A 24538-nucleotide genomic window follows, 5' to 3' on the forward strand; every position below is an offset into this window, starting at 1 on the left:
GGTGGATTGGTGCACTGACCGGTAAAGTACTAATCCCAGTGCACTGAATGCTCTAATTAGCATATAAATAAAATGTATGTATTAAAATAAGCTAACTTTATCAAAAAGCATAATAAAATTAGGTTGGTGGTAAACATCCCATGCCTTAGAAGAACATAACAGCAGATCCTTTTCTTCTAACCTGTTGTTAGGTTCCCTTTAAGATGGCAATACACATTAGATTAATGCTGGTTGAGCCCATCGTTTTCAGTGGGACCAGCTAACCCTCTTAACCCTCTAATGCTTATATGTCAGAATGTAGTTCTTGGTGCTAAAAAGGATTATCTGAAGCCACTGACCTAAAATCATAGAAACATATTAGCATCCACATAGTACTGTTTCCAGACCAATCTTATTTTCAGGAGAACTCACTGTAAAGGAAAGAGTGACACCTAAAGGAACTCTATACTTTTAGCTACAGTGCTTATAAGTCTACAGTACATGTAAACTAATTCACCTTGGTATAATCTCCTTTGCAAAAAGCCATAGAAAGTGTAACCTAGAACCAAAGGTGAACAACCCTTTAACAAAGGTTTAATAAATAGATGAATAAAAGATGTGCTATACATTTACAAACGAGATTCGCAGCAAATGCCTATAAAGTATTGGATGATGAACTTGTGGGATCATCTTTCCAAACTAGAAAGACTGGGGTGACTACATTGGTATAGCTTTATTTATATAGTAATGTGTCTTTGTAATTTATTGCAATGAATGAAACGCAGTTATATGTGAAGAGAAAAAACACGGAGAAAAATGTATTATTATTTTATTTATTATTATTATTTATTTATAGAGCGCCCTTAATTCCATAGCGCTATACAAGAGATGGGGGTAACAAACAGGAACAATACAAGATCAAAAACACATTACATAAAGGCAAATGGCAGACTGGTTCATGGGGGAAGAGGACCCTGCTTACAATCTATAAGTCAAAAAAGCTGCATTTGGATTTCTCTTTCTTCGGAGAGTAGCATTACATTATAATTGTCTTCCTATGCATCCTTGTATAATCAGAAGTGATTGGAAGTAGAGTATTGACCTGAGATATAACACTATATATTGATCCAAGCTATAAAACTAAGTGCACCCCAAATAGAGCCATAATACCGTTGTGTGCATAAAGCTTTGATAAAACATCATTATTTGGGCTACATCCCTTTGCAGGTGCTTGAGACACAAATTGAAGGTTAAAAAGTGTTAATAAAAGTCAAGGTTACAATACTCTGAAAATAGGAAAACTGAATATGTTTCCCATCGGTCCGTCCAGCAGCTTAATTAAAATGTCAACAGTTTGGAAGCTGACTGTAAAATGTAGAATCTAATTTACTGTTTTCCCACATTGACTAATAGACATGGTACAGTCTCGACTTCTGTTCTTGACATTATTGGTAATAGAAAGAAGTAAGGCTGCATTCACATGTTCCCTGTTCCGCACAAAACATCGACATGAAAAGCCTGTACTATCACTGATAAGCCTATCACTGATATGCTGCTGGAATGGGGGAACTGTACAGATATGCACCACGCTGTAATTAAAGAGCCGCGCGGCAACATCCGTCCTGGTTGTTGGTCCTCACTCATAATATCATCATGGTGTTCTTAGTAAGGACCAACCCCCGGGACCCTTCCATTCATGTGAGAGGGCAGAGCTGCAGTACTAGGCACACTTGTATGATGGCCCCTTGGTGGTCCAAGGAATATGTGACCCTCTCGTTCCAATAATTATTAGTTAATTATTATTAGTTCTGGGGAAACCCAACCAATTATTTATTAAAGGAGAAGTCCTGTGAAAAAAAAAAATAAGGCAGGGGGTGCAGGAACAAAATAAAGTATATTTACCTATTGTCATGTCCTGTAGCACTGTTCCTTGGTCCAGCGGATAGCCATTTGTGTCCTGCAGCTTCTCAAGCTGCAACATCACATAACCAGTACCCTGCCCCAGTCACTGACTGGCTGAGTGGGAAATCGATCAGCTGATATTGCAGCTGGGAGAGCCTGGCACATGGATTCCAGCTGAAAATGACAGCTGTTGGCTGTCAGCGGGACCCAAGAGCGGCTCTATGGAGGCACGAGGACTGTTGAGTATACCTGGTTAATTAAGTTCATTCAACCCCTGACGGCCAGCCCATTTTGAATTTCGCAGGACTTCTCCTTTAATGATTTATCCTAAATATAGGCCATGAATCGAGAAGCCTGGATAAACTTAACAGTTAGGTCCATTTATTTGCACGTATATCCTGCATTGCTTATAGGTAATACTGTAGATGTGATGCAGAAGGATAGGCAAAAGCGTCAGTTGCACTAATGCCACCATAATATTGAAAAATCACTTCAACATTTATAAAGAAGTATATCTTTACTTTAAATCAAATGTTGCATTTAATTAAAAAAAAAAACTAATTTACACCATACATAGAAAACCTTTTTGTTTCTTATTTCACATCAGAATGAAATGTATGAGATGTATGCAGGGGAAAAGCATTACTAAACCTTTTTATATAATTACATTTAGTAATACAGTTTTGATAATGTTATTATATACGTGGAAAGAGCAATTACTAATCAACTTTCCAACCCTACAGCAACAGTATTCATGCAAAAACACATAATATTACAAAGGTCTTTGATAAAAAGGTTTAGCATCTAATTTCACTATAGAAAGCATTTGGCAGAGTTGTTCTAGCTAATTAAAAAGAGCGGCCAGTCATTTCCTGGGGCTTAGGTTTCTCGTTTCCCAATGCGTTACTCTGATTAAAATGACCAAACCTTTAGTTAAGTCAACAGCAAGCTGTGCAGCATACTAAATAATGTGTGTTAAAGGATTGGTCAAGTTACTTTCATTATTACTACTTTCTTTCTTGCATTTAAGATGCCATTTACTTTTAGCTGCTAAACACATTTGGCCATGTATTTTCACCAGTGGGCGAAAGTGCCAATAATTTAATCACAAGAAGTGGGATATCCCTTACAAAATGGTTTCTTTTTTTGAAAGGCTGCAGACATGTGTGTCATGATAGTAAAATAACAACAGCTATTGTTTATTACTAATGTGTGTCATAGGTTTCAGACTAAATAGACAAAAGGGATGGAAAAGGGGGCAAATGTCTTAGATCCTTAGTGTGGAAACATAAAAGATTGTCAGCAGAAAAAGACCTTCCTGTCTGCCCTTATATTATTTCCTTGTTACCTTTTTCTTAGGATAGATATATGTTTATAGCAGTCATGTTCACATTCAGGTATTGTGGATTTGAAATCTGAATTCTCTTGAAATAATATTTTCTGATGTTGCCCCTGTTTTTCCTAAACTTGTTTTAATATTAAGTCTCATATTAAAGGAAAACTAACCAGACAGGAAAAACCTGTTGCTCCCTGTTGCGCACAGGGTTTGAAGTGATGGAGGTGGTACTACCTCCCCCAGAGTGCCGATCCTCCCCTGGCTGACCTGTACCTTCTAATGGTTATCAGTGGAGTAGGCCATCCAGAGGCAGGCTGGATTAGTGCTCTGGGGGTGGTAGCCATGCCCTCCGTGCTCCAAACGACCTTACCAGATGCAGGATTACACTACAAACTGAACAGGAATGGAGCTGAGGATGAAGGTAACAAACCATCATTAAAGCCCTGTGCACAATAGCGAGCTATCGGCACATTAGCTTTGCCTAACCTGCCGATAGTTTCCCTTTAAAAACTCTTCCCTCCTTGAGGCCTTCAGCACCTTTAGATTTGGGCATGTGTTTCAGCCGGTATATGAACCTGCTCTCATGATTTTACCAATGAATGAGATATCTTGTACACAGTTCATTTGTACAGGCAGGGCTGTACACAAGTCTGTCGTGTGATAAGAGGATAAATTAAAATACCACTTCTTGTCGATAGAAGTTAAGAAAAATGAAGTGGTAATCCTTATCTTCTTTTCTTTTGTGTTGCAGAAAGTGCTAAAGAAGCCTTAAGCAAAACCATGGTTGTTAAGCAGCTGGTAAAGCAGCTGAAGAGGGCAGAAAACCATGAAAGGGTTGAAATTATTATTGAGGTCCTCCAGATGCTGGCAGAGCATGGTACGTATATGTAACACAGTATTTGTAACACAACCAATTCCCCGACTCAAAAGCTTAACGCCTGTGTAATGAACAGAGAATTTTAGCTGGCTGAAGTGGGTCTAGTGGGAAGCCATGTGTATCAAGACAGAACAGGTCAGAATGGATGGGTATGTGCAAGCTTCATCCTTGTGAAGAAAGCGGGATTTCACAGAGGATTGGCAATAACTGGCATCTGTTAGAGTACACCATTATGTTTCACTGCCAGATGGGACAGAGCAATTGCAATGTGTTGCTGGCTTAAACTGAATCTATCAATCCTTTGCTATTGACTTGACTATCAAGGTAAAAGTGTTCCCGACCAGTATATAATTGCTAACGTATGAAACATTCATGCATATTTGATGAGTTGCTTGTGGGAAAAGAAAAACATTTTGTAAACATTGCGATCTTCTAAATTAATTTGGCTATAGAATGGGAACTCTAGGAAAATCAAATTAAAAGAAATAACAGTGCTGCGCCCTATTGCACTAAACTGGTTATCTATCAAAAACACTAATGAAGAAAGCGGAAAAATCAACTTAGAAACATGCATTATTAGTTGTTAAAGAAAATCTAGAGAAAAACACATTTAAGTACAAATATATATAAACTTTCTACTCATAACGTGATTAGCCACAATTTAACATCACATCATTATTTACATCCAAAATTCAGTGTACATTAATCTCTTAATAAATGTAATTATAGTCAGGGCTTTAGTTTCAGCTGTTATTTTAACAATACATTTAAAAGGATTTCAAGCTCTATTTAGCTATTACCCTTTATAATACTGAAGTAAACTAGATTGAAAAAATTTAACAATGTTCTAATCAATAATTATTATTAATATATATATATATATATATATATATATATATATATATATATATATATACTGTCACCTCTCCCCCTTACTCTCACTTCATTTCTGCAGTAAACAGTGATAAAACAGATACTAACTACACAACTGTCTCAGGGGACATGTATGATGGTACAGTACAGTACAGTGGTCCCTCAACTTACAATGGCCTCAAGATACAATATTTTCAACATACAATGTTCCTTTCTGGACCATCGTAACTTGAGACCAGACTCAATATACAATGCTACAGACAGTCAGGACCTGCAGCACATGTAAATAACTAGATTATCAACCAATGAAAGTGGCCATTTTACTGTTAAAACCCCAGTATTACTGAAATGCATGCACTGGTTGGCTGTCTAGTAGTGATTCTCTGAATATGGTGTTTCGATGTACTGTAATATGCTGAGGGTGTGTTGCTGGGTGGTGTAGTGCAACCTTAGTTCTCCCCTTCTGTAACCTTCCTGTCACGGTGGGGTCCGAGGGTGCCGGGGCCCTTCTCCTCTCAGCATACACACGAGGGAATATTTTTTAATAAAAGTCTTCACACAGTAGCAGTGAAAGTATATGGAAACTTTACTAGAAGGATAACTTTGTACACTCCAATACAGGGGCATGTCATAGTGAACATATGTTGGCTTGATCAAGCACACTTGGTAAAGAGGATTTCAAGGATAATGTGGATAGACCTGTTCCAGGGACTTTATAGCTTTTAGCCTTTATAAGGGTACGTGTGAGTAGATACTTGAGTTACTGAGAGAAAATGCCGCTGCCAACACTCACTGACTTGCAGGAGGAAGACGCATAGACATACTGTCTTGAGAGAAATTGGCGCTGTCGACGCTCACTAGCATGTAGGAGGAAGACGCATGGACACAATGACTTGAGAGCCAGGAAGATATAGATGGTGAGCGGGAGACCCTCAAACATCTCACCAATCCAACAGCAGGCACTAATAAATACAGAGAATGTCCTGCTGAGACTTAGAAAACACAAATTGATCCTTATGGCTGACTGGAAACAGGTTAGGGGGCTGACCATGAAGTCTGACAGGATTACTGAGGTGATGTAAGGAGGCCAGATGCGGCTCTGGCAGAGCCAGATCCCCAACTGCCAACTGACAAGACCCGCACAGCCCTCTGGGTAGAAGGTGGGCAGAGCCAGCTTTCCCCTGGCCAATCACTAGAGTCTGATAGGTTGCAGGGGAGGAGCACTGATCAAGCTCAACACTTGTTTCATTGGAGATTAATACATAGCAACATATTAAATAAATATATGACAGAAAACAATGCTCATTTAAAATACCACCACAAGAGAGGCTAGGAAAAAGAAACAAATACATAGGCCCCAATACAGACAGTCTAGAGTTGCCAATGGCAACAATTCACCTCCAGACGCCTGACAATAAATACCGTTCTGGGCCATTACAGTGTAATATTACATGTCCTGTGCTGCTTTTTACCTGGGTCAGTTTTCCATAGAATTTTGGTCTCAAAATACAATGCTTTCAACATACAATGGTCGTCCTGGAACCAGGTAATATCGTATGTTGAGGGACCACTGTATATCTGGATTCCATAGAGATAGCAGCAGCAAACACATGGGGGAAGATTTATCAACCCCTGTGCAAAGATACAGTGGAGCAGTTATTCAACTCAGATTGCTTCATTCATTTTCGAAAGCTGGAATCTGATTGGTTGCTATGAACAATTGCTCCATTGCACCCTTGCTCAGGGTTTGATAAATCTCCCCTATAGAACTGGCATTAGAGGAGAGAGGCCTATGAGCTGACAGGGGGGATCTGGTAGGTGATGATGTCATCCTGTAATTTACAGGAGGTCAGCTGACCCAGGACAGACCACTTTCTCTGACACATTAAGCACTGTGATTTAATGTGGGTTAGACTGCTAATCACATGACCCAGTTGCAGTAACGAAACGCAGAGTTGCAATGTTATGTTCACATGATATGGACAAAAACGAAAAAAAAGGAAAAACATGGACCACTTCTTAAATAGGAATTACCCCTATTAGTGTGCTATTGGGCTGATTGGTTCCCTTTAAAAACCTAAAGTAGGCAAACAACATGATTTCCCTTCTATTAAAGCTGTAGTTGACACTACACATTCCTATATCTGTCAGACCTATTTGTATCCATCAGCTTGAAACTTGAACCGCTACTCCAGGAAAAGCCTTCTACCACTTCCCCCAGAGTCTAGTGGGATGTAAACACTTTAGTGAATGTAGCAACAGAGGACAGGTGACATTTATGGCTTTATTTACATACAGTGTTTCCTTCCTAGGGGAATGTACATAGATCTGTAAAAATTAGGTGCATGTGATATGGTCAGACTATAAGGACTATAAAGACATATTGACCAACCATAGTTTACCACCACCATCACTTGCAATCTCAGTTTATTATATTGGTAAACACATCAATTCAATAGGGGAATCCATTGTTACCCTAGATGCACATGGTGACATCTTATCATAATATAGAACATGTATGTATGTGTATGACTAAATTCACTCTTTAGACCGAGCTATTGTTTAAAAAAAATGGTAACAATGTTTTATTATATTAGATATTATCGTGTTTTTATTGTATGACACTGAAGTTTTTATGTCTTCAGAACCCCTTAAGATACAACTAGTAGACGCTTCTGTTCAGGAGACCCTATGTGATATACTCCAGAGGCTACAGGACAGTTCACAGGCAGAGGACATGTGTACAATGAAGTCATCATCAGACCTGATTGTGTCATTGCTTCTCGGAGGTAAGTATTTAGATTGTTCTGTTATAGACAACAACAGGGGAAAATACAATAAAACCAGTTTCTGATATAATTACTTTAGAAAGCGAACCCAACTCTAATAAAATTTCAAAAATTCTTCATCCTCTTCAAGGTTTTTATCACTGTGGTCCAATTTTACTGATATTTATCAGGTTCCCCAACTTTCTCAGCATTTCTTTTACTGAGAACATTAAAATGAATGACATCTCCTGATTATCTAATTTAATTTTTTATTTCATTCCTTGTACATTTTTAACAGCACATAGAGATATGCTTTACAGCAACCTGTTGCATATAGGCAATAATAGGTAGAGGGGTCTGTTCTTTTAAGTTAAATGTGAAAGATGTTCAGATGTGCAGTCATTGGAAGGGCCAGCCTAAAGCTCTAGGCCCCACCCCCCTAGATTGTCCCACACCAATGGCCGCTGAGGGGCGGGACCTATGCAACGATGACGTCACTGATGGGGCGGGGCTATGTGGTGCTAGGGGCGGAGCAATGTGGCACATAGGCCACAAGGCCTCACCCACATATACCAATCTACAGGTGATAAAAAAAACGACTTTTTACCAGAACAAGCACCATGAGGTGTGATATAAAATAAGTAATGAAAGCTGTAAAATTTGCTCTTTACACCTGTAGAGAGCAGTCAAAATGCAAATAGGGGGTGACAGTATCACTTTAATATCAAGTGAATTAGCATTTCTAGCTGTAAGTTATTTCTGTGTGTGTTGTCATTTGGCAGATGAATCCATGCAGAAACTTTTTGACCATGGCTGTGGTGTAGTCTACCAGAATATTCCTTTATGGTTAACCACTCGGCACACTCTACTTCAGATGACTGGAGCACTCGCCATTGCTAATTTTGCAAGAAATGGTAATGTCTGTTTTATATACAAAATATATATACAAAGTAATTATTCCTGAGATCATGGGAAGTATAATAATACAACTAAACGTTTACTTTTTGTTATTAAAACAAATCTTGCTTTCAAACGGTTCCTATAATGGAATGGTTACCAGGAGAGTTGGAAGCAATGGAGATACAGCAGTTAGTTAAGGAGGTATGAAAGATAAGCATTTGGCACCATCTTTGTGGCTGCTGTCAGGAAAATAAAGGGTATAGCGATCCAAACAGAAACTTCTGTAAGGTATTGCATGATTAAAATTGTGAATTTTTATGCATTGCAAACAGGCTTTGGTAGGTTATTACAACAGGGGCATGGTGCTAGGCAGGGGCATAGCTAATGTCTCTTGGACCCTGTTGCAAGAGGTCAACTCCGGCCCCCCTTCCCGACCAAGACCAATATTACCAATAATACCAGTATATAGGAAATATTAATATTATCACCATAAATATTACCGCCATACTGTTACTAAACAAATTCTGTATACTGAGATCAATATTGCCAATAATACTAGTATACAAGGGGAAAATATAACCACCACACCACAACCATCACCACCATATTGTTACTGACCAAATCCAGTATACTAAATCCAATAAAACAGAGTACCAGGGTCAGGAATGTGCAGTAGCCTGGTGTTAACTGGGCCTGGTTTTTGCTTTTGTGTGTTACACCCGATTGCTTCTCAGCTTCTGCCAATGCAAAAGTTACACGCAGAATGCGTTTACACAGGCAGATTTATCTGACAGATTTTTTAAGCCAAAGCCAGGAACAGACCATAAACAGGGAACGGGTCCAGTGGCGTAGCTATATGGGTCGCAGCGGTCGCCATGGCGACCGGGCCCCTACGCTAGGGGGGCCCGCACGGCCCCCCTTGCCACTTGTCTCTGAGCATCCCGAGAAGCTGCGGCCGCGCAGCTTCTCGGGATGCACTGATCTCTTTGATGTTCCGCCCGCACAGTGAGCGGGCGGAACATTAAAACGATCAGAATATAGGAGCAGGACCTGTCAGTGTCCTCCTCCTGTATTCCCTCCCATAGGCTGACGGCACTTCATACCAGCAGCCTATGGGAGGCCGGGACGTGACCTCTCCGGCAGTCGTGATGATGTGACGTCATCACGCCTGCTGGAAGTCCCGTCCCTGCGGCTCGCAAGATGGAGCCCGAAGAGGAGGAAGAGCTGCTGCCTGCAGCCACACAGCGCGAATTAGGTGAGTAGGATGTTTGTTTTTTTAGGGGCACCTCTGGGGGCATTATTAGTTCATGGGGGGCACCTCTGGGGGCATTATTAGTTCATGGGGGGCACCTCTGGGGGCATTATTAGTTCATGGGGGGCACCTCTGGGGGCATTATTAGTTCATGGGGGGCACCTCTGGGGGCATTATTAGTATATGGGGGCACCTCTGGGGGCATAATTAGTATATGGGGACGCCTCTGGGGGCATTATTAGTATATGAGGGCACCTCTGGGGGCATTATTAGTTCATGAGGGCCACCTCTGGGGGCATTATTAGTATATGGGGGCACCTCTGGGGCATTATTAATGTATGGGGGCACCTCTGGGGGCATTATTAGTATATGTTGGCACCTCTGGGGGCATTATTAGTTCATGGGGGCACCTCTAGGGGCATTATTAGTATATGGGGGTACCTCTGGGGGCATTATTAGTATATGGGGGCACCTCTGGGGCATTATTAGTATATGGGGGCACCTCTGGGGGCATTATTAGTTCATGGGGGCACCTCTGGGGGCATTATTAGTATATGGGGGCACCTCTGGGGGCATTATTAGTATATGGGGGCACCTCTGGGAGCATTATTAGCTCATGGGGGCACCTCTGGGGGCATTATTAGTATATGGGGGCACCACTGGGGGCATTATTAGCTCATGGTGGCACCTCTGGGGGCATTATTAATATATGGTGGCACCTCTGGGGGCATTATTAGCTCATGGGGGCACCTCTGGGGGCATTATTAGTTCATGGGGGCATCTCTGGGGGCATTATTAGTATATGGGGGAACCTCTGGTGGCATTAATAGCTCATGGGGGAAACTCTGGGGGCATTATTAGTTCATGGGGCACCTCTGGGGGCATTATTAGTTCATAGGGGGCACCTCTAGGGGCATTATTAGTTCATGGGGGCATTATTAGTATATGGGGGCCCCTCTGGGGGCATTATTGGTATATGGGGGCACCTCTGGGGGCATTATTGGTATATGGGGGCACCTCTGGGGGCATTATTAGCTCATGGGGCCACCTCTGGGGGCATTATTAGTATATGGGGGCACCTCTGGGGGCATTATTAGTTTATGGGGGCACCTCTAGGGGCATTATTAGCTCATGGGGGCATCTCTGGGGGCATTATTGGCTCATGGGGGCACCTCTGGGGGCATTATTAACTCATGGGGGCACAAAAGGGAATCCTACATACAGGGGGCACAGCAGGGGATCCTACATACAGGGGGCATCCCACACAGCGCAGTTACTTTGGGAGCCTACAGGAGGGAGAAAGGAAAGGAAGTTGCTAGAATGTGCGGAGCCTAAATTGTTTGTCTCGCAGGTTCTGAAAAGATGAAACGTATCTGGAAGGAATCATCATGGAGGTCTGGGCCGGATGGAGAGGAAAAGGGAAAGTGACGCCTCAGATCAAAGAATACATTACCTGTGAGTCACTGTATGACACTTTTCTTATTTTGTAGAACATCATTTAGTAGGGGCGCCCCGAGGTGACAGCTACTACATTATCTGTACTCAGAGATATCACTGTGTTATCTGTGGTGTTACATAGGACTGCAGGTGACATCTACATTATCTGTACTCCGAGATATCACTGTGTTATCTGTGCTGTTACATAGGACTGCAGGTGACTACTACATTATCTGTACTCAGAGGGATATCACTGTGTTATTTGTGGTGTTACATAGGACTGCAGGTGACATCTACTACATGATCTGTACTCAGAGATATCACTGTGTTATCTGTGCTGTTACATAGGACTGCAGGTGAAATCTACTACATTATCTGTACTCAGAGATACCACTGTGTTATGTGGTGTTACATAGGACTGCAAGTGACTACTACATTATCTGTACTCAGAGGGATATCACTGTTATCTGTGGTGTTACATAGGACTGCAGGTGACTACTACATTATCTGTACTCAGAGGGATATCACTGTTATCTGTGGTGTTACATAGGACTGCAGGTGATTCTCCAGGTTGCAGAAGTTCAAACTTCATCGTGCCCTGCTGACAGTTTATTATGGGAGTTCTAGTTTTGCAGCATGTGGCTCTTCAGGTTGCAGCACTACAACCCCCATCGTTTCCAACTGGCAGTTTATGATGAGAGTTGTAGTTTTTCAGCTGGAGAGTCAAAGATTGGAATACAATGATTAGACAATGACACAGTACAGTCCATTAATTATAGGGGGCAGTAGTGCAGTACATGAGGTGGAGGCAGTGGCAGTGCATTAAAACATGGTGGCACTTTAGATTAATTGGATATAACGTTAGATATGACTTTGCCTGATCGGGTGAGATGGGGGGCCCCAAGCTAACATTTTGCACCAGGGCCCATCAGCCTTTAGCTACGCCACTGAACGGGTTATAAAGGAAAGACTGAGATTTCTCCTTTTTTCAAATCCATTCCGGGTTTTGGCTTCCAAAATCTGTCAGATAAATCTGCCTGTGTAAACGCACCATTAGCTCTGCAAGACTTGATTTCTGCAGCTGAGCAAGTCTTTTTGATTGACGTTTTCCTCTGCCTGTCTGGAGCCTTGAGGATCAGCGCGCCAGACCAGTGGGGATATGGAACGGGCTCTTGATCCTCATAAAAGAAAGCTGAGCCAGTCTCTCAGCATTGGCTATTAAAGGAGAAGTCCGGCCAAATATATTTTTTGATATGTTATTACTTATGGAAAGTTATACAAATTTCTAATGTACATTAATTATGGGAAATGCACATATAGGGCTATTTCCCTTAATTTAGTAGATCATGGAGTGTTAGAATTCTCTCAGAAACAGTGACGTCACAACGAACGGTGTAATTCCTATGGAGTGTCCAGCAGGGGGCGCACTATATGTAGAAGTCTATGGGACTTTATTGTGTCTATGGATGTCTATGTAAACTAATGTAATGTTATGTACAGTGTGCTTTATTGAATGTTCTTGCTCCCCAAAGTATTCCATATATGTATTCAATCAGTACATTTGCAGGGCACCGAGCAGGGAGGGAGAGATGTGCCGGTGCATCTACCTAACCCCTCCCTCCCTGCTTGGTGCTGCCGCCGCCACCTATACACAGTACTATTCCCCCCCATCATCTGCTCATAGTGTGAGCAGATGATGGGGGAATAGTACCAGGGCCGATCTCCATCATTGGTACGGCCGCCGATCCGCCGCACTCCCGCCGCCCGCCGCACTGAGCTATATACACTGAACTACTACTCCTATCACCTGCTCATAGTATGAGCAGGTGATGGGAGTAGTAGTTGGGTTATGCCTATCACTTGCCTGATGCCGCCGCTGATGCCGCCAGGAGCAGGGGGGAGCCGCTCATCACACAAGAGCAATCATGCCCCCTGCGCTCCCCCCTCCTCCTTCTTCCGGGTCTGGCAAACTTCCTCCTATCCCGGCTGACTCCCCGCCTGACCCGGTGCTTCCTGGTGTCTGCACTGAAAATCAATGGAAGTTTATAATATGCCTTACCCACATGGCCTTTTTTGGTGTGGCATTTTTCTCTCTTCTCCTTTAGTTACATGATGTAACTAAAGCCTCAAAAAAAATTGCCAGTAGGGAAAAAAATTTACCTTATGGGGGAAAATGTATCATTTTTTGTGTGTGTGAGCACTAGTTTTTTTTTTTTGCATGAAATGTATCTAATATGCGCAAAAGCCTTTGAGTTTTGCACACTTTTCCTCATTTGCATAAAAAAACTCAAACATGAGTAAATGTTATACCTGGTCGTGAAATGAAAAATTGTTGCACTAAATCTTTGCACAATTTTTAATCTTTGCACAAAATTTAGTGCAATTTCTTCTTTGGTGCAAAAATGAATTATTCTAATAGAGATGAACAACTAAACTGCTTCACATTCAGTTATGTACCTGTTTAAAAATATCACATGCACTCTACTTTTGGCATGAAGATTTTTCTTTATATTAGTATTTAAAAAAAAAAATGCACAAAAAGCAATGATCTCCCTTTGTAGTGTTCTGTACAGGTATTGTATAGGGCAAAATAAAATCTTCAGTATCTAAGCATAACCCCCATATTGTGGTCCCTCGCTGTGGTTACCTTGTGTCCTCTATTCCACCTTGTACATGTAATCTAACAGTTCCCGTGGGCACTATAGTTTTCACTTGTAATTTAAAGAGAGGTGACTGTGAAGAGGGTACGGATGAGAGGAGTGACCTATTTTCTTTCCTTACTGTTAAAGAATGAAGAAGCATTTAACATCAGAGCTGATAGATATGTCATCATCTTGTATATTGCTCCAGAAGGTGTTCACTTCCATTAGGATGTCCCAACCGGACTAAGATTAAGTATCTGACATCCTTACACAGTGGAGATTGAAAAGCTTGAATCAGTAAGAACTGGCGGCGATGTTAAATGTGTGGGGGAAGATTAGAAAAAGATAGTGATGGACAAAACAGAAAATGATTATATGTGTAGTGAAAGAAGAGGGACATTATTACTAGCCAGCTGCTGGAGTAAAATTATAAGGAATACTCAGGGGATAGCATATCCAGACACTGACATATGAAAAATATTCGTCTTTAGCCAATATGCATCTATGAAGCCAAGTATTTCACTTCAATTTTTTGTTCAAAAATGTGGTGCAAATACCCTTATTAGTTCATTTATTGGTTTCCTTTATTATATAAGCTATGCACATAATTGCTAATCCTACTAGAGCGCCTATGTTACTATATTGCAACATAGTATAATTGCTGCACTGCTTAGTCCTGGTTACATGCCAACTGAGGCAAGAAGCTTATCTCATCTCATGTCATGCATAATATAGGTCAATGAAGAACAACCTAAACCAGGGATGGGAAACCTTCGGGCCTCCAGCTGTTGCAAAACTACAATTCCCATCATGCTTTAAAAAGCTTCCATTATTTCAGGAGAAGATCTCTAAGGGACCAAGGCTAGGGTATAAATTATTCCTCCCAGTGCTATTTGATGAGTAAAGACTTGAAGACACAATTTGCTGAAAAAGTGAGGAATTTACCAATTGGCTTTTTTTTATTTACAGGTGCTAACTGTGTCCGAATGGTGGAGCTGGGTGTAGTTCACCAACTCTTAGACTTGTTGGAACAACATGTAGAGAATGGAGATGTTGCTGTACAACATGCTGCTCTTAGTGCACTGCGAAATTTGGCCATACCAGGTACAGTACTATTTAAAAGGGAAATATCAGCAGGTTAGACAAATCTAACCTGCTAATGTGTCTCTATTGCACAGGAGACGCCGAAGTGGAAGGTATGTCTCTTACCTGCATCGCTCTGATGCAGTAAGTTGTGTGCTCCACGGTCTAGTGAGACAGTTAGGAGCACTGCCTGTCCGCATAGCACCCGATCTGCCACCGACCAACCCTCCCCTTTCTAATGATAAAAAAATGGAACGGGCCAGATCGGAGCTATGGGGGCAGGCAGTGCTCTAGCTTTCTTGGTGGTCTTTGTATGCTACCACCTCTTAGCGGATTCTCTGTTAGTACAGTATCACACTGGATTTTATTCATCTCTCTACATCTCTCTGGTTCTGGCCTCTGCTGAGGGCCAGGTCTGATTGCTGTGTAATGCTTGGTGAGGCAACTAGCCTCTAAAGATGATATTGGCCGGATGGCTTATGTAAAGGGAAATGATCCTGCCATGCCTGCCTGCCTGCTGATTAGAATGTCACATTATGGGTCTTCAATGTGGTCCTGAAATCTTTCAAAAGAGCTGCACATCAAGAAGCAGGCTTTAGGTTATTACAACGTCCCAGTTTTCCCATGGCAGAGGAAAATAACCGCTTCCCATATATCTATTCCTCTGAAAGTCGGTCATTTTTTTTTTAATACAGTCACATTACCGGATACATTAAAGATGTCTGCATCCTGTCTCTCACACATTGCATATCCTGCATTCAATGGACGTTACATACAGTATGTATTCAGCTGCTATATGTCTCACATTCATTCATGTTTCTCTGATACATTTGATTTATGCAATGGAATCTCCTATGAATTCAACCAGCACTAAATCCCAATACACACAACCCCTTCATGTTCAAGATATTATCAGTGCCCGCAGATCTGGAAGAAAGGGTTAAAAATGCTCTATTCTTCAAACACTCATATAACACAGTGACATGTCCTCTCCGTTTGTTACACTCAATTTAGGGATTTACATGTATTGATTCCAAAGCAGTTTTGATTGAATTATTGTCAGATTCTGAAACGTCTCAAATCTATTAGGACAATAGAAGACAGGGAGGGAGAAGAAATGCATTAGAAGAGATTTTTCTTCTTGTAATCGGAAAATGCTGTAAGCAGGAGCGTTAAGCGAGTCATCAATCATATCCGGCATAGCAGAAGGACACATACAATGTAATCCATCAATTACCTTATGAAGCGTGCAAGAAAAATAATTACCAAATCCAAGGCATTTTTTTAATAATAGTTCAGAGCTCGTAGAGCCAGGCCTGGGATTCATAGATAGGAGGATATTTGCTGCAGGGGTCATTGCTGGAGGAAATTGTCATTCATTGTCCATATCATTTCAATAAAAGAAATACAAGTGACCAGCATGCGGCCATCTGGGAAACGGCAAAGCTCCACATCTGAATAGTAATATACTGTAGGATTTAAGTATTTATTGCTCATTGGTTTGTAGTATAAAAATTCAGGACAACAACAAAAAGTTTTCTCTTATGTAGGATAATAACACACTACACATTCATAACAAAATGGCTGCAACTGGAGAAATGTGGCTGGAAGGGCATGAAAATAAATTGCTGAGGGGTCATTAATACAGGGTGTGGGGAATTATTTTCTATGTAAAGGAATACATTGTACCTAGATACTATAACTCACTCAGATGAATACAAAATCACTTCAAAACCAAGAACACTAATATAAAATAGGAAGATCACCATTCTTCAAGGGTCATTCTTTTAAGACAACATGTCATAAAAAGGATTTTGAGCTGTTTCTGTTGTGGAAGGACAAGTGTTACCTACAGTTTTAAACAGAAGCTGTTAAAGAGGTATTTTAGGTAACACAATCCCTTATATGTTGCTGGGGAAAATACAACTGCTTTGCTCCCTCAGGGTTCATCCCCACCCTTTCCCCCAGGATGTCTTCCAGCCCCCACTGAGCACTCTGGCTGCTACATATGAGACAGACTGACAGACTTGTTCAGCCAATCACTGACAGAGACAACAGTCTTCCTTGAAAGTAGCAGCCAAAGCATGCAGCGCTAGACCAGAAGGGGGGAGCCCTGAGGAAGCAAGGTAGGTAAGCATTTTTTTTTTTTTTTGTGCAAGTGCATCCCCAGTAACCTATAAAAGATTCTGTTATCCGGAATTCCCCTTCAAAAAAGACCTGTGGTCACATGTCCAGGCTGTGCAGGCTGTGTTCCCAAGACACAGGAAGAGAGGAGAATTGTTCCTGTCCAGGCACATGTGTACAGAGTAGTTGATTTGCACATTGGTATGTGTGGTACAGCAGTCTAGCCTCAATGAGAGAAAGAGACAGCCTTCTACAAGAGCTCCTTTACAGAGTCAGAGACAGTATGTTACAAGAGCTACTTTACAAATAGGGAGACAGCCTACTACAAGAGCTGCTTTTCAGAGAGGGAGACAGCCTACCAGTTTATCTTTAGTACAGCCAGGGTTTAGTTTTTCTGATACAGAGCTCCATATCATGGGGCTAAGTACAAAGGTACACAATAAAAACAATGTACCTAGCTAAAGTTGCCTCTGATTAAAGGGGATATCCATAGAGCGGGAAAGGTCCTACCTTCACAGATGAGAGGGGCGGGAGCATGTTGCAATAGCTGCGAGCATTAATTTTGCCCACATGCAATGTCCAATAGCTGCCCAATGTCACTATGACATCGCTAACATCAGGCAGCTATTGGTCACTGCCCACAACATCCTCCTTCCCCCCCTCTTGTCTGCAAAGTTACTTGCAAAGATGGGAAGGGGGGGTGGGGAGTGGGTCAGCTGGAAAGTAGAAAAGGTAGGACCTTTCCTGCTCTCTGTAAATCCCCTTTAGGCTACGTTCACACAGAGCAAAAGGGGCGGATTACGTGAGGAAATATTTCCGCCTGAAATCAACTGACGCTGAATTCCGAGCAGAATGTAAGCAGAATCCCTGCGTATTCCGCTAGGAAAGTGTTCAGCTCGTAATCAGCTCTTGACAAATTCGCATGCATTCAGCGCTGAAATTCTGCGAGTATTTGGCGAGTAAACTAGACTATACCAGAATATATACTAGAATCCTCCCCCCCCTTTTTTCCGCATTTCCGCGCTGATTCAGCGCGTAATTTCCGCTTGTATTACGCTTGTATTCTGCGCTGAATACACGGGTATTCCGCGCTGAAACTGAAAATCAGAGCCCCATTGGTTTGTATAGGCTTCCGCTAGCGGAAGAGTGAACATGTTCATTCTTCTGGCGGAAAGCGGATTAGTTCAGTGCGGAAATTCCACCGTGTGAACTGCAGAGCAGAATTTCCATTCAACACAATGGAAATTAGCTCTGCACCTATTTTAACGGCTGAAATTTCAGCGCAGAAATTCAACTGCTTTTGCTCTGTGTGAACGAGCCCTTAGGCATAGAGATGAATGTTTACATAGTACACAGTGAGCTAGTCAAAGGCAGACAGTATTTTTCTTATCGATGGGTCAATGATTTCTCATTTAACTCATATAATGGGTTTAGAGCATATATACTTCTGACCCCTTCAACTGATCATTTAACAATCATAAAAATAAAGTGATAGTATTAAGAAAGAAAAAAAAAACAGCAAGGAAGTCAGAGTCACCGTGCCATTCACATTGTTTCTAGATTGCTGGCGGCAACACCAGAGATATTCTGCTCTCCTTTATCAAGGAGCAAATCAATATAAGAAGTATATTGTGAAACTGCAAACAATGCAATTCTTTAATATACTGAAGTGGAGAAGCACAGCATTAGGTGTGAAGAGTTACATTTTCTTTGCTCTCTATGACAGGCTGAATCTGCTCATAGATCTGTATGATACAACTTCCAATACTAACACTATAGCAGATCCATAGATTGTAAGCCCTCGCGGGCAGGGTCCCTTTCCCCCATGTACCAGCCTGTCTTTTGCCTTCATGTAATGTGTCCTGATCTTTTATTGGTTCTGCTGGTTAACCCTATCTATTGTATAGCGCTCTGGAATTAAGGGCGCTTTATTAATAAACAATAATCTATGCTCTCATTATGTGTATCGACGACCCTTTTGATGCACCCTATGATCCTGTTTGCCCATTTTGATGCATTCCATGATCTTATTTGCCCCTTACTTGAGACAAAGAGAAACATTATTTAAAAGTAATGATTTTATATGAGTAACAGAAAATGCACGTATGTAGAAAATGTGATTAATGGTGCGTTCACACCTACAGGATCTGCAGCTGATTTTCTGCAGCAGATTTCATTTAAATAACTGAACACAGCATCAAATCTGCTGCAGATCCTGTAGGTGTGAACGCACCCTAAATGCATCAAATCCACCAAAGAGATCTGTAAGCAGGGGATGTGCAGCTGACAATGGCTGACACTTAAAGAGCCACACAAAGTTGGTCACAGCTAGGATACTTTAGCACAAAAATTATTTGCCCAGCACTGGTTGGGTGCCTTGTCTGCTACCAGACCTGAGCTCATTGATATTTAGATCTCTATTAGAGATGAGCAAACCGGGTTCGGGTCCATCTGAACCCGAACGATCGGCATTTGATTAGCGGGGGCTGCTGAAGTTGGATAAAGCTCTAAGGTTGTCTGGAAAACATGGATACAGCCAATGACTATATCCATGTTTTTCACATAGCCTTAGGGCTTTATCCAGGTTCAGCAGCCACGGCTAATCAAATGCCGAAAGTTCGGCTTCGGATGGACTCGAGCATGCTCGAGGTTCGCTCATCTCTAATCTCTATATGATTTGGGCGGGTGGCTCAATGACTCTGGCATGGCCTTTACTAATTTAACCAGATTTTACGTCCTATCCTGTTTTGGTGTGTGGATTGTGCACTATATACAGTATATACAGTACGTATCAAGTTCTGAATATTAGAGACATTTTGTTGTTTTCTATCGTGCTATTCTTGCACATTTTTCTGCCTGCTACTAATCCAGAAGTTGGGTGTGCTTAGAGAAAATAACATCATTAATACTCTACAGTCACATCTATTTTTGTATAATCATAGTAATATTACTAGCAGTAATAGTTTTAATACTGGCCCACCTTATTCTCAGTGATGAACAAAGTACGAATGCTGGAAGAAGGAGTGGCAGACAGAATCCAGATGTTGTTGAGATCAGAAATGCCTCCAGTCCAGTTCAAACTATTGGGTACACTACGGATGTTGACCGATGGCCAAGGTAAGTTGTTGGTTTAATCATAGTCCAGGGACAAAACATTTCTAAAAGCCAAGTCATGTTTTTTTAGAATATTCTGGTAATTTCTAGTGAGTGACAGAATCTCTCGATGTATGTGGTAAATGTATGTGATCATCCAGGAGTTGTGTCTGGTAATGCAGCTTTGTTGCTGCCTCTTAGTTGCAGTTATAATAACACTTCTACAAAGAAATATGGCATACTGGTGTCCCAGGTGGCTTAATCATCATGTTCACACTTATAATCATTATCAAAGAACTCTTTTTCTTGTTAAAATAAAGGGTGTATGCCGAAAGCAGATAGACCTCATTATACTGTATGTCACAGGGATCCATCTAGTGATCATATGTTATCGCCTGTACTCTAACTAAACCATCAATAAACAGAGAATGGCAAACCACTACAAATTGCACAAAAAGTATTCATTTTATTGATAAAAACATGTTTAAATGAAGTAAATCCCACAAACAATGGTCCACGACTGATGATATATAAAACAACAAGAGGGTCTGATAGGTAAGGACCATTAGTATGGTGCAAGTGCCATATCACATAAGGTGCAAGTAGTATCATAGTATACAGATAAATACATAAGGACATGATTACAGGAAATACAAAAATTCATTAGCTATACCTGTAAACAAGCAACAACTATTGAGGTTTAAATGTAGCCTCATGGGGCTCCTTACCTATTAGCCCCCTTGCTGTTTTATGTACAGTATAATGAGTGGTGGACCATTGTCTGTGGGATTTACTTCATTTAATCATGTTTAAGCAATAAAATGAATACTTTTGCATATTTTGTAGTGGTTTAGAATTCTTTTTTTTTGGTGGTTTAGTGGTACAACCCATATTGGCCACTATACAGTGTAAGAAGCGTACATACCTGTTTAGTCAATCTTTGTTTATTATATATTGGTATACAGTATATATTATTGTACTATAGGCATAGATTGTGAGCTTAGCCTTAAGTTTTACAAGTTTAACAGGTACTTACCTGGATGAAGGACGCTAGTATTTAGCTTTACACTATGAAAAGCAAATTTATCCAATAATAATTACTAGTTTCCTTATGATCAAGCAAGAATCTATTCACAGTCAGCAGAATATGGATTGTACCAGTAGGTATTTATTTTGTATATTCCTATCAAGTTGTTTAGCACTGGGCAGTTTATGATCGGAACTTGTATAATACTTTACATGTTATACACACTATATGGCCAAGAGTATTGAGACAAATCTCTTAATCATTGACTTCAGATGTTTCATTCAATGACAGATAAATGAAATTCAGCCTATAATATGCATTCTGCCTTTACAAACATTTATATAAGAATGATTTGTTCTAAAGACCTCATTGAAATTCATTATAGTACTGCAATAGGAGGCCACCAATGCAACAACATTGGAAGGAAAACTGTGTGCTGGAAGATTCATGGCATTGGTTTTATAGGCTGAGCAGCTGCATGCAAGTATTACAACTCCCAGCACAATCCCGAGCATCAGATAGAGTGAAGTGAAACACTCTGCTACATCAGTGAAAATTGTCTGTGTATGAATCACACTTCTCTATTTGACAATCTGGAAAACTTTACCTGCCTGACTGTAAAGTGTGGTGGAGGAAGAGAAGTGCTGTAGGGTAGGCATGTCCCCTTAGTTCTATTGAAGGAAAATCCAAATACTTGTTTCAGAATGACAATAAGACTGGCCAGTGTACAGTCATGGCCAAAAGTTTTGAGAATTACACAAATATTATATTTTCCCATGATCTGGTGCCCTCTAGTTTTTATGTGTGTTTGTCAGATGTTTTTATCACATACAGAAATATAATTGCAATCATATTATGAGTAACAAAAGCTTATATTGACAGTAAGAATGAGTTAATGCAGCAAGTCAACATTTGCAGTGTTGACCCTTCTTCTTCAGGACCTCTGCAATTCTCCCTGGCATGTTCTTAATCAACTTCTGGACCAAATCCTGACTAATAGCAGTCCATTCTTGCACAATCAATGCTTGCATTTTGTCAGAATTTGTTGTTTTTTGTTTGTCCACCCGTCTCTTGATAATTGACCACAAGTTCTCAATGGGATTAAGATCCGGGGAGTTTCCAGGCCATGGACCCAAAATCTCTATGTTTTTTTCCCAGAGCCACTTAGTTATCACCTTTGCTTTATGGCAAGGTGCTCCATCATGGTGGAAAAGGCATTTTTGATCGCCAAACTGCTCTTGGACGGTTGGGAGAAGTTGCTCTTGGAGGACATTCTGGTACCATTCTTAATTCATGGCTGGGTTTTTAGGCAAGACTGTGAGAAAACCGATTCTCTTGGCTGAGAAGCAACCCCACACATGAATGGTTTCAGGATGCTTTACAGTTGGCATGAGATAAGACTGGTGGTAGCACTCACCTCGTCTTCTCCGAATAAGCTGTTTTCCAGATGTCCCAAACAATCGGAAAGGGGATTCATCAGAGAAAATGACTTTACCCCAGTCCTCAGCAGTCCACTCCCTGTATCTTTTGCAGAATATCGGTGTGTCTCTGATATTTTTTCTGGAGAGAAGTGGCTTCTTTGCTGCCCTCCTTGAGACCAGGCCTTGCTCCAAGAGTCTCCGCCTCACAGTGCGTGCAGATGCACTCATCTGCCTGCTGCCATTCCTGAGCAAGCTCTGCACTGCTGGTAGCCCCATCCTGCAGCTGAAACACTTTTAACAGGCAAAAAAACACAAGTTCCAGCAGCACCTGAAAGATAAGGAAATAAGCAGGGGCTAGTCTCACCGAACCGGACCCAGGTACGTATGACAATCCAGAAGAAGCAGTGTGGAGATAGCACGTCCAAAAAACTTTGCTTTTATTCACACCAGTGCAACGTTTCGGCTCATTTTGTAGCCTTTCTCAAGCAGTGATACAATACACTTCCAAGTCTCAGTATATATGTGCAAGTGTTCCGGACCGTTTCCCTAAGGGTATCAAAGGACCACATATCTTTCCAGGATGGTGTTCCGGTCCGTTTCCCTATCTGCTCAATGTAGCCACATGGGACAGACTATGCCTCCCTAGGACCTGCTTTTTATAAACTTGATAAACATTATACTCTATATATATATATATATGTTACTCTAGAACTATATTTATTCATGGGACCGCATTAAATACATAATATATATTATCATCATTTTACTATTTCATCATGCAGACCCCATAAACATGCCCATATATCCTTTGATTACTGTATAATGTCCTTTCTTTCCCCTGTGTTTTCTTTTTTTATGTTCATTTATATATACACAACATGCTCAGTTTTGGATGTGGGCATTTTTGCCCTCTTCCAATATGGAGGTACCGATACTAGGACAGTGGAGAAGCGCCGGCCCCTTCTCTGACTTGCGGCGCGCATGCGCGGGGGAGAGCCGAGATCGTGTGATGCAGGTGAGATCATATGACCACCCTTGACGGCCTCCCCGGCCCGGCGTGAGTGACGTCAGTTTTAGGAACCGGCGTCCTTCCCAGCTGACCATCTACCATGTGGATTCCCCTGCATGACGCTATGTATGTATGTATGTATGTCCATCAAGGTTCCATTTATCATTTATCTGCACCTGTGTACTCATTGTCACATATGCGATTATTGCCCTATGATTTGTTTACACATACTGACATCTGTTGATATGAATTTGTTCATCGCACTTTTTGATTTTGAGATATGAAACTTTTTCACATGCTTTTTCACTCTAATTTGTTTATTGAGATTGTAATGATGTAATTACCTGTATACTGAACACTTGCACATATATACTGAGACTTGGAAGTGTATTGTATCACTGCTTGAGAAAGGCTACAATATGAGCCAAAACATTGCACTGGTGTGAATAAAAGCAAAGTTTTTTGGACGTGCTGTCTCCACACTGCTTCTTCTGAAACACATTTAAGAGACGGTCCTGGTGCTTGCTGGTCTTTCTTGGGCGTCCTGGAGCCTTTTTGGCAACAATGGAACCTCTCTTCTTGAAGTTCTTGATGATGCGATAGACTGTTAACTGAGGTGCCATCTTTCTAGCTGCGATACTCTTCCCTGTTAGGCCATTTTTGTGCAGTGCAATGATGACTGCATGTGTTTCTTTAGAGATAACCATGGTTAACAGAAGAGAAACAATGATGCCAAGCACAAGCCTCCTTTTAAAGTGTCCAGTGGTGTCATTCTTACTTAATCATGACAGATTGATCTCCAGCCCTGTCCTCAT

The 24538-nt window shown here is 41.2% G+C and overlaps 1 protein-coding gene across 1 annotated transcript in view; it reads left to right on the forward strand.

Moving 5' to 3' along the window:
• The window catches only part of LOC138800052 (rap1 GTPase-GDP dissociation stimulator 1-A-like), a 54100-nt gene that overhangs the window by 21190 nt on the left and 8372 nt on the right, over nucleotides 1-24538 (forward strand). The window contains exons 6-10 of the mRNA XM_069981860.1: nucleotides 3969-4094; nucleotides 7613-7756; nucleotides 8518-8649; nucleotides 14936-15070; nucleotides 20165-20290. Coding sequence (XP_069837961.1) covers nucleotides 3969-4094; nucleotides 7613-7756; nucleotides 8518-8649; nucleotides 14936-15070; nucleotides 20165-20290 — 663 coding nt within the window. The remainder of the gene's footprint in view (nucleotides 1-3968; nucleotides 4095-7612; nucleotides 7757-8517; nucleotides 8650-14935; nucleotides 15071-20164; nucleotides 20291-24538) is intronic.

Source organism: Dendropsophus ebraccatus, chromosome 8, assembly GCF_027789765.1.
Source record: "Dendropsophus ebraccatus isolate aDenEbr1 chromosome 8, aDenEbr1.pat, whole genome shotgun sequence".
NCBI lineage: Eukaryota > Metazoa > Chordata > Amphibia > Anura > Hylidae > Dendropsophus > Dendropsophus ebraccatus.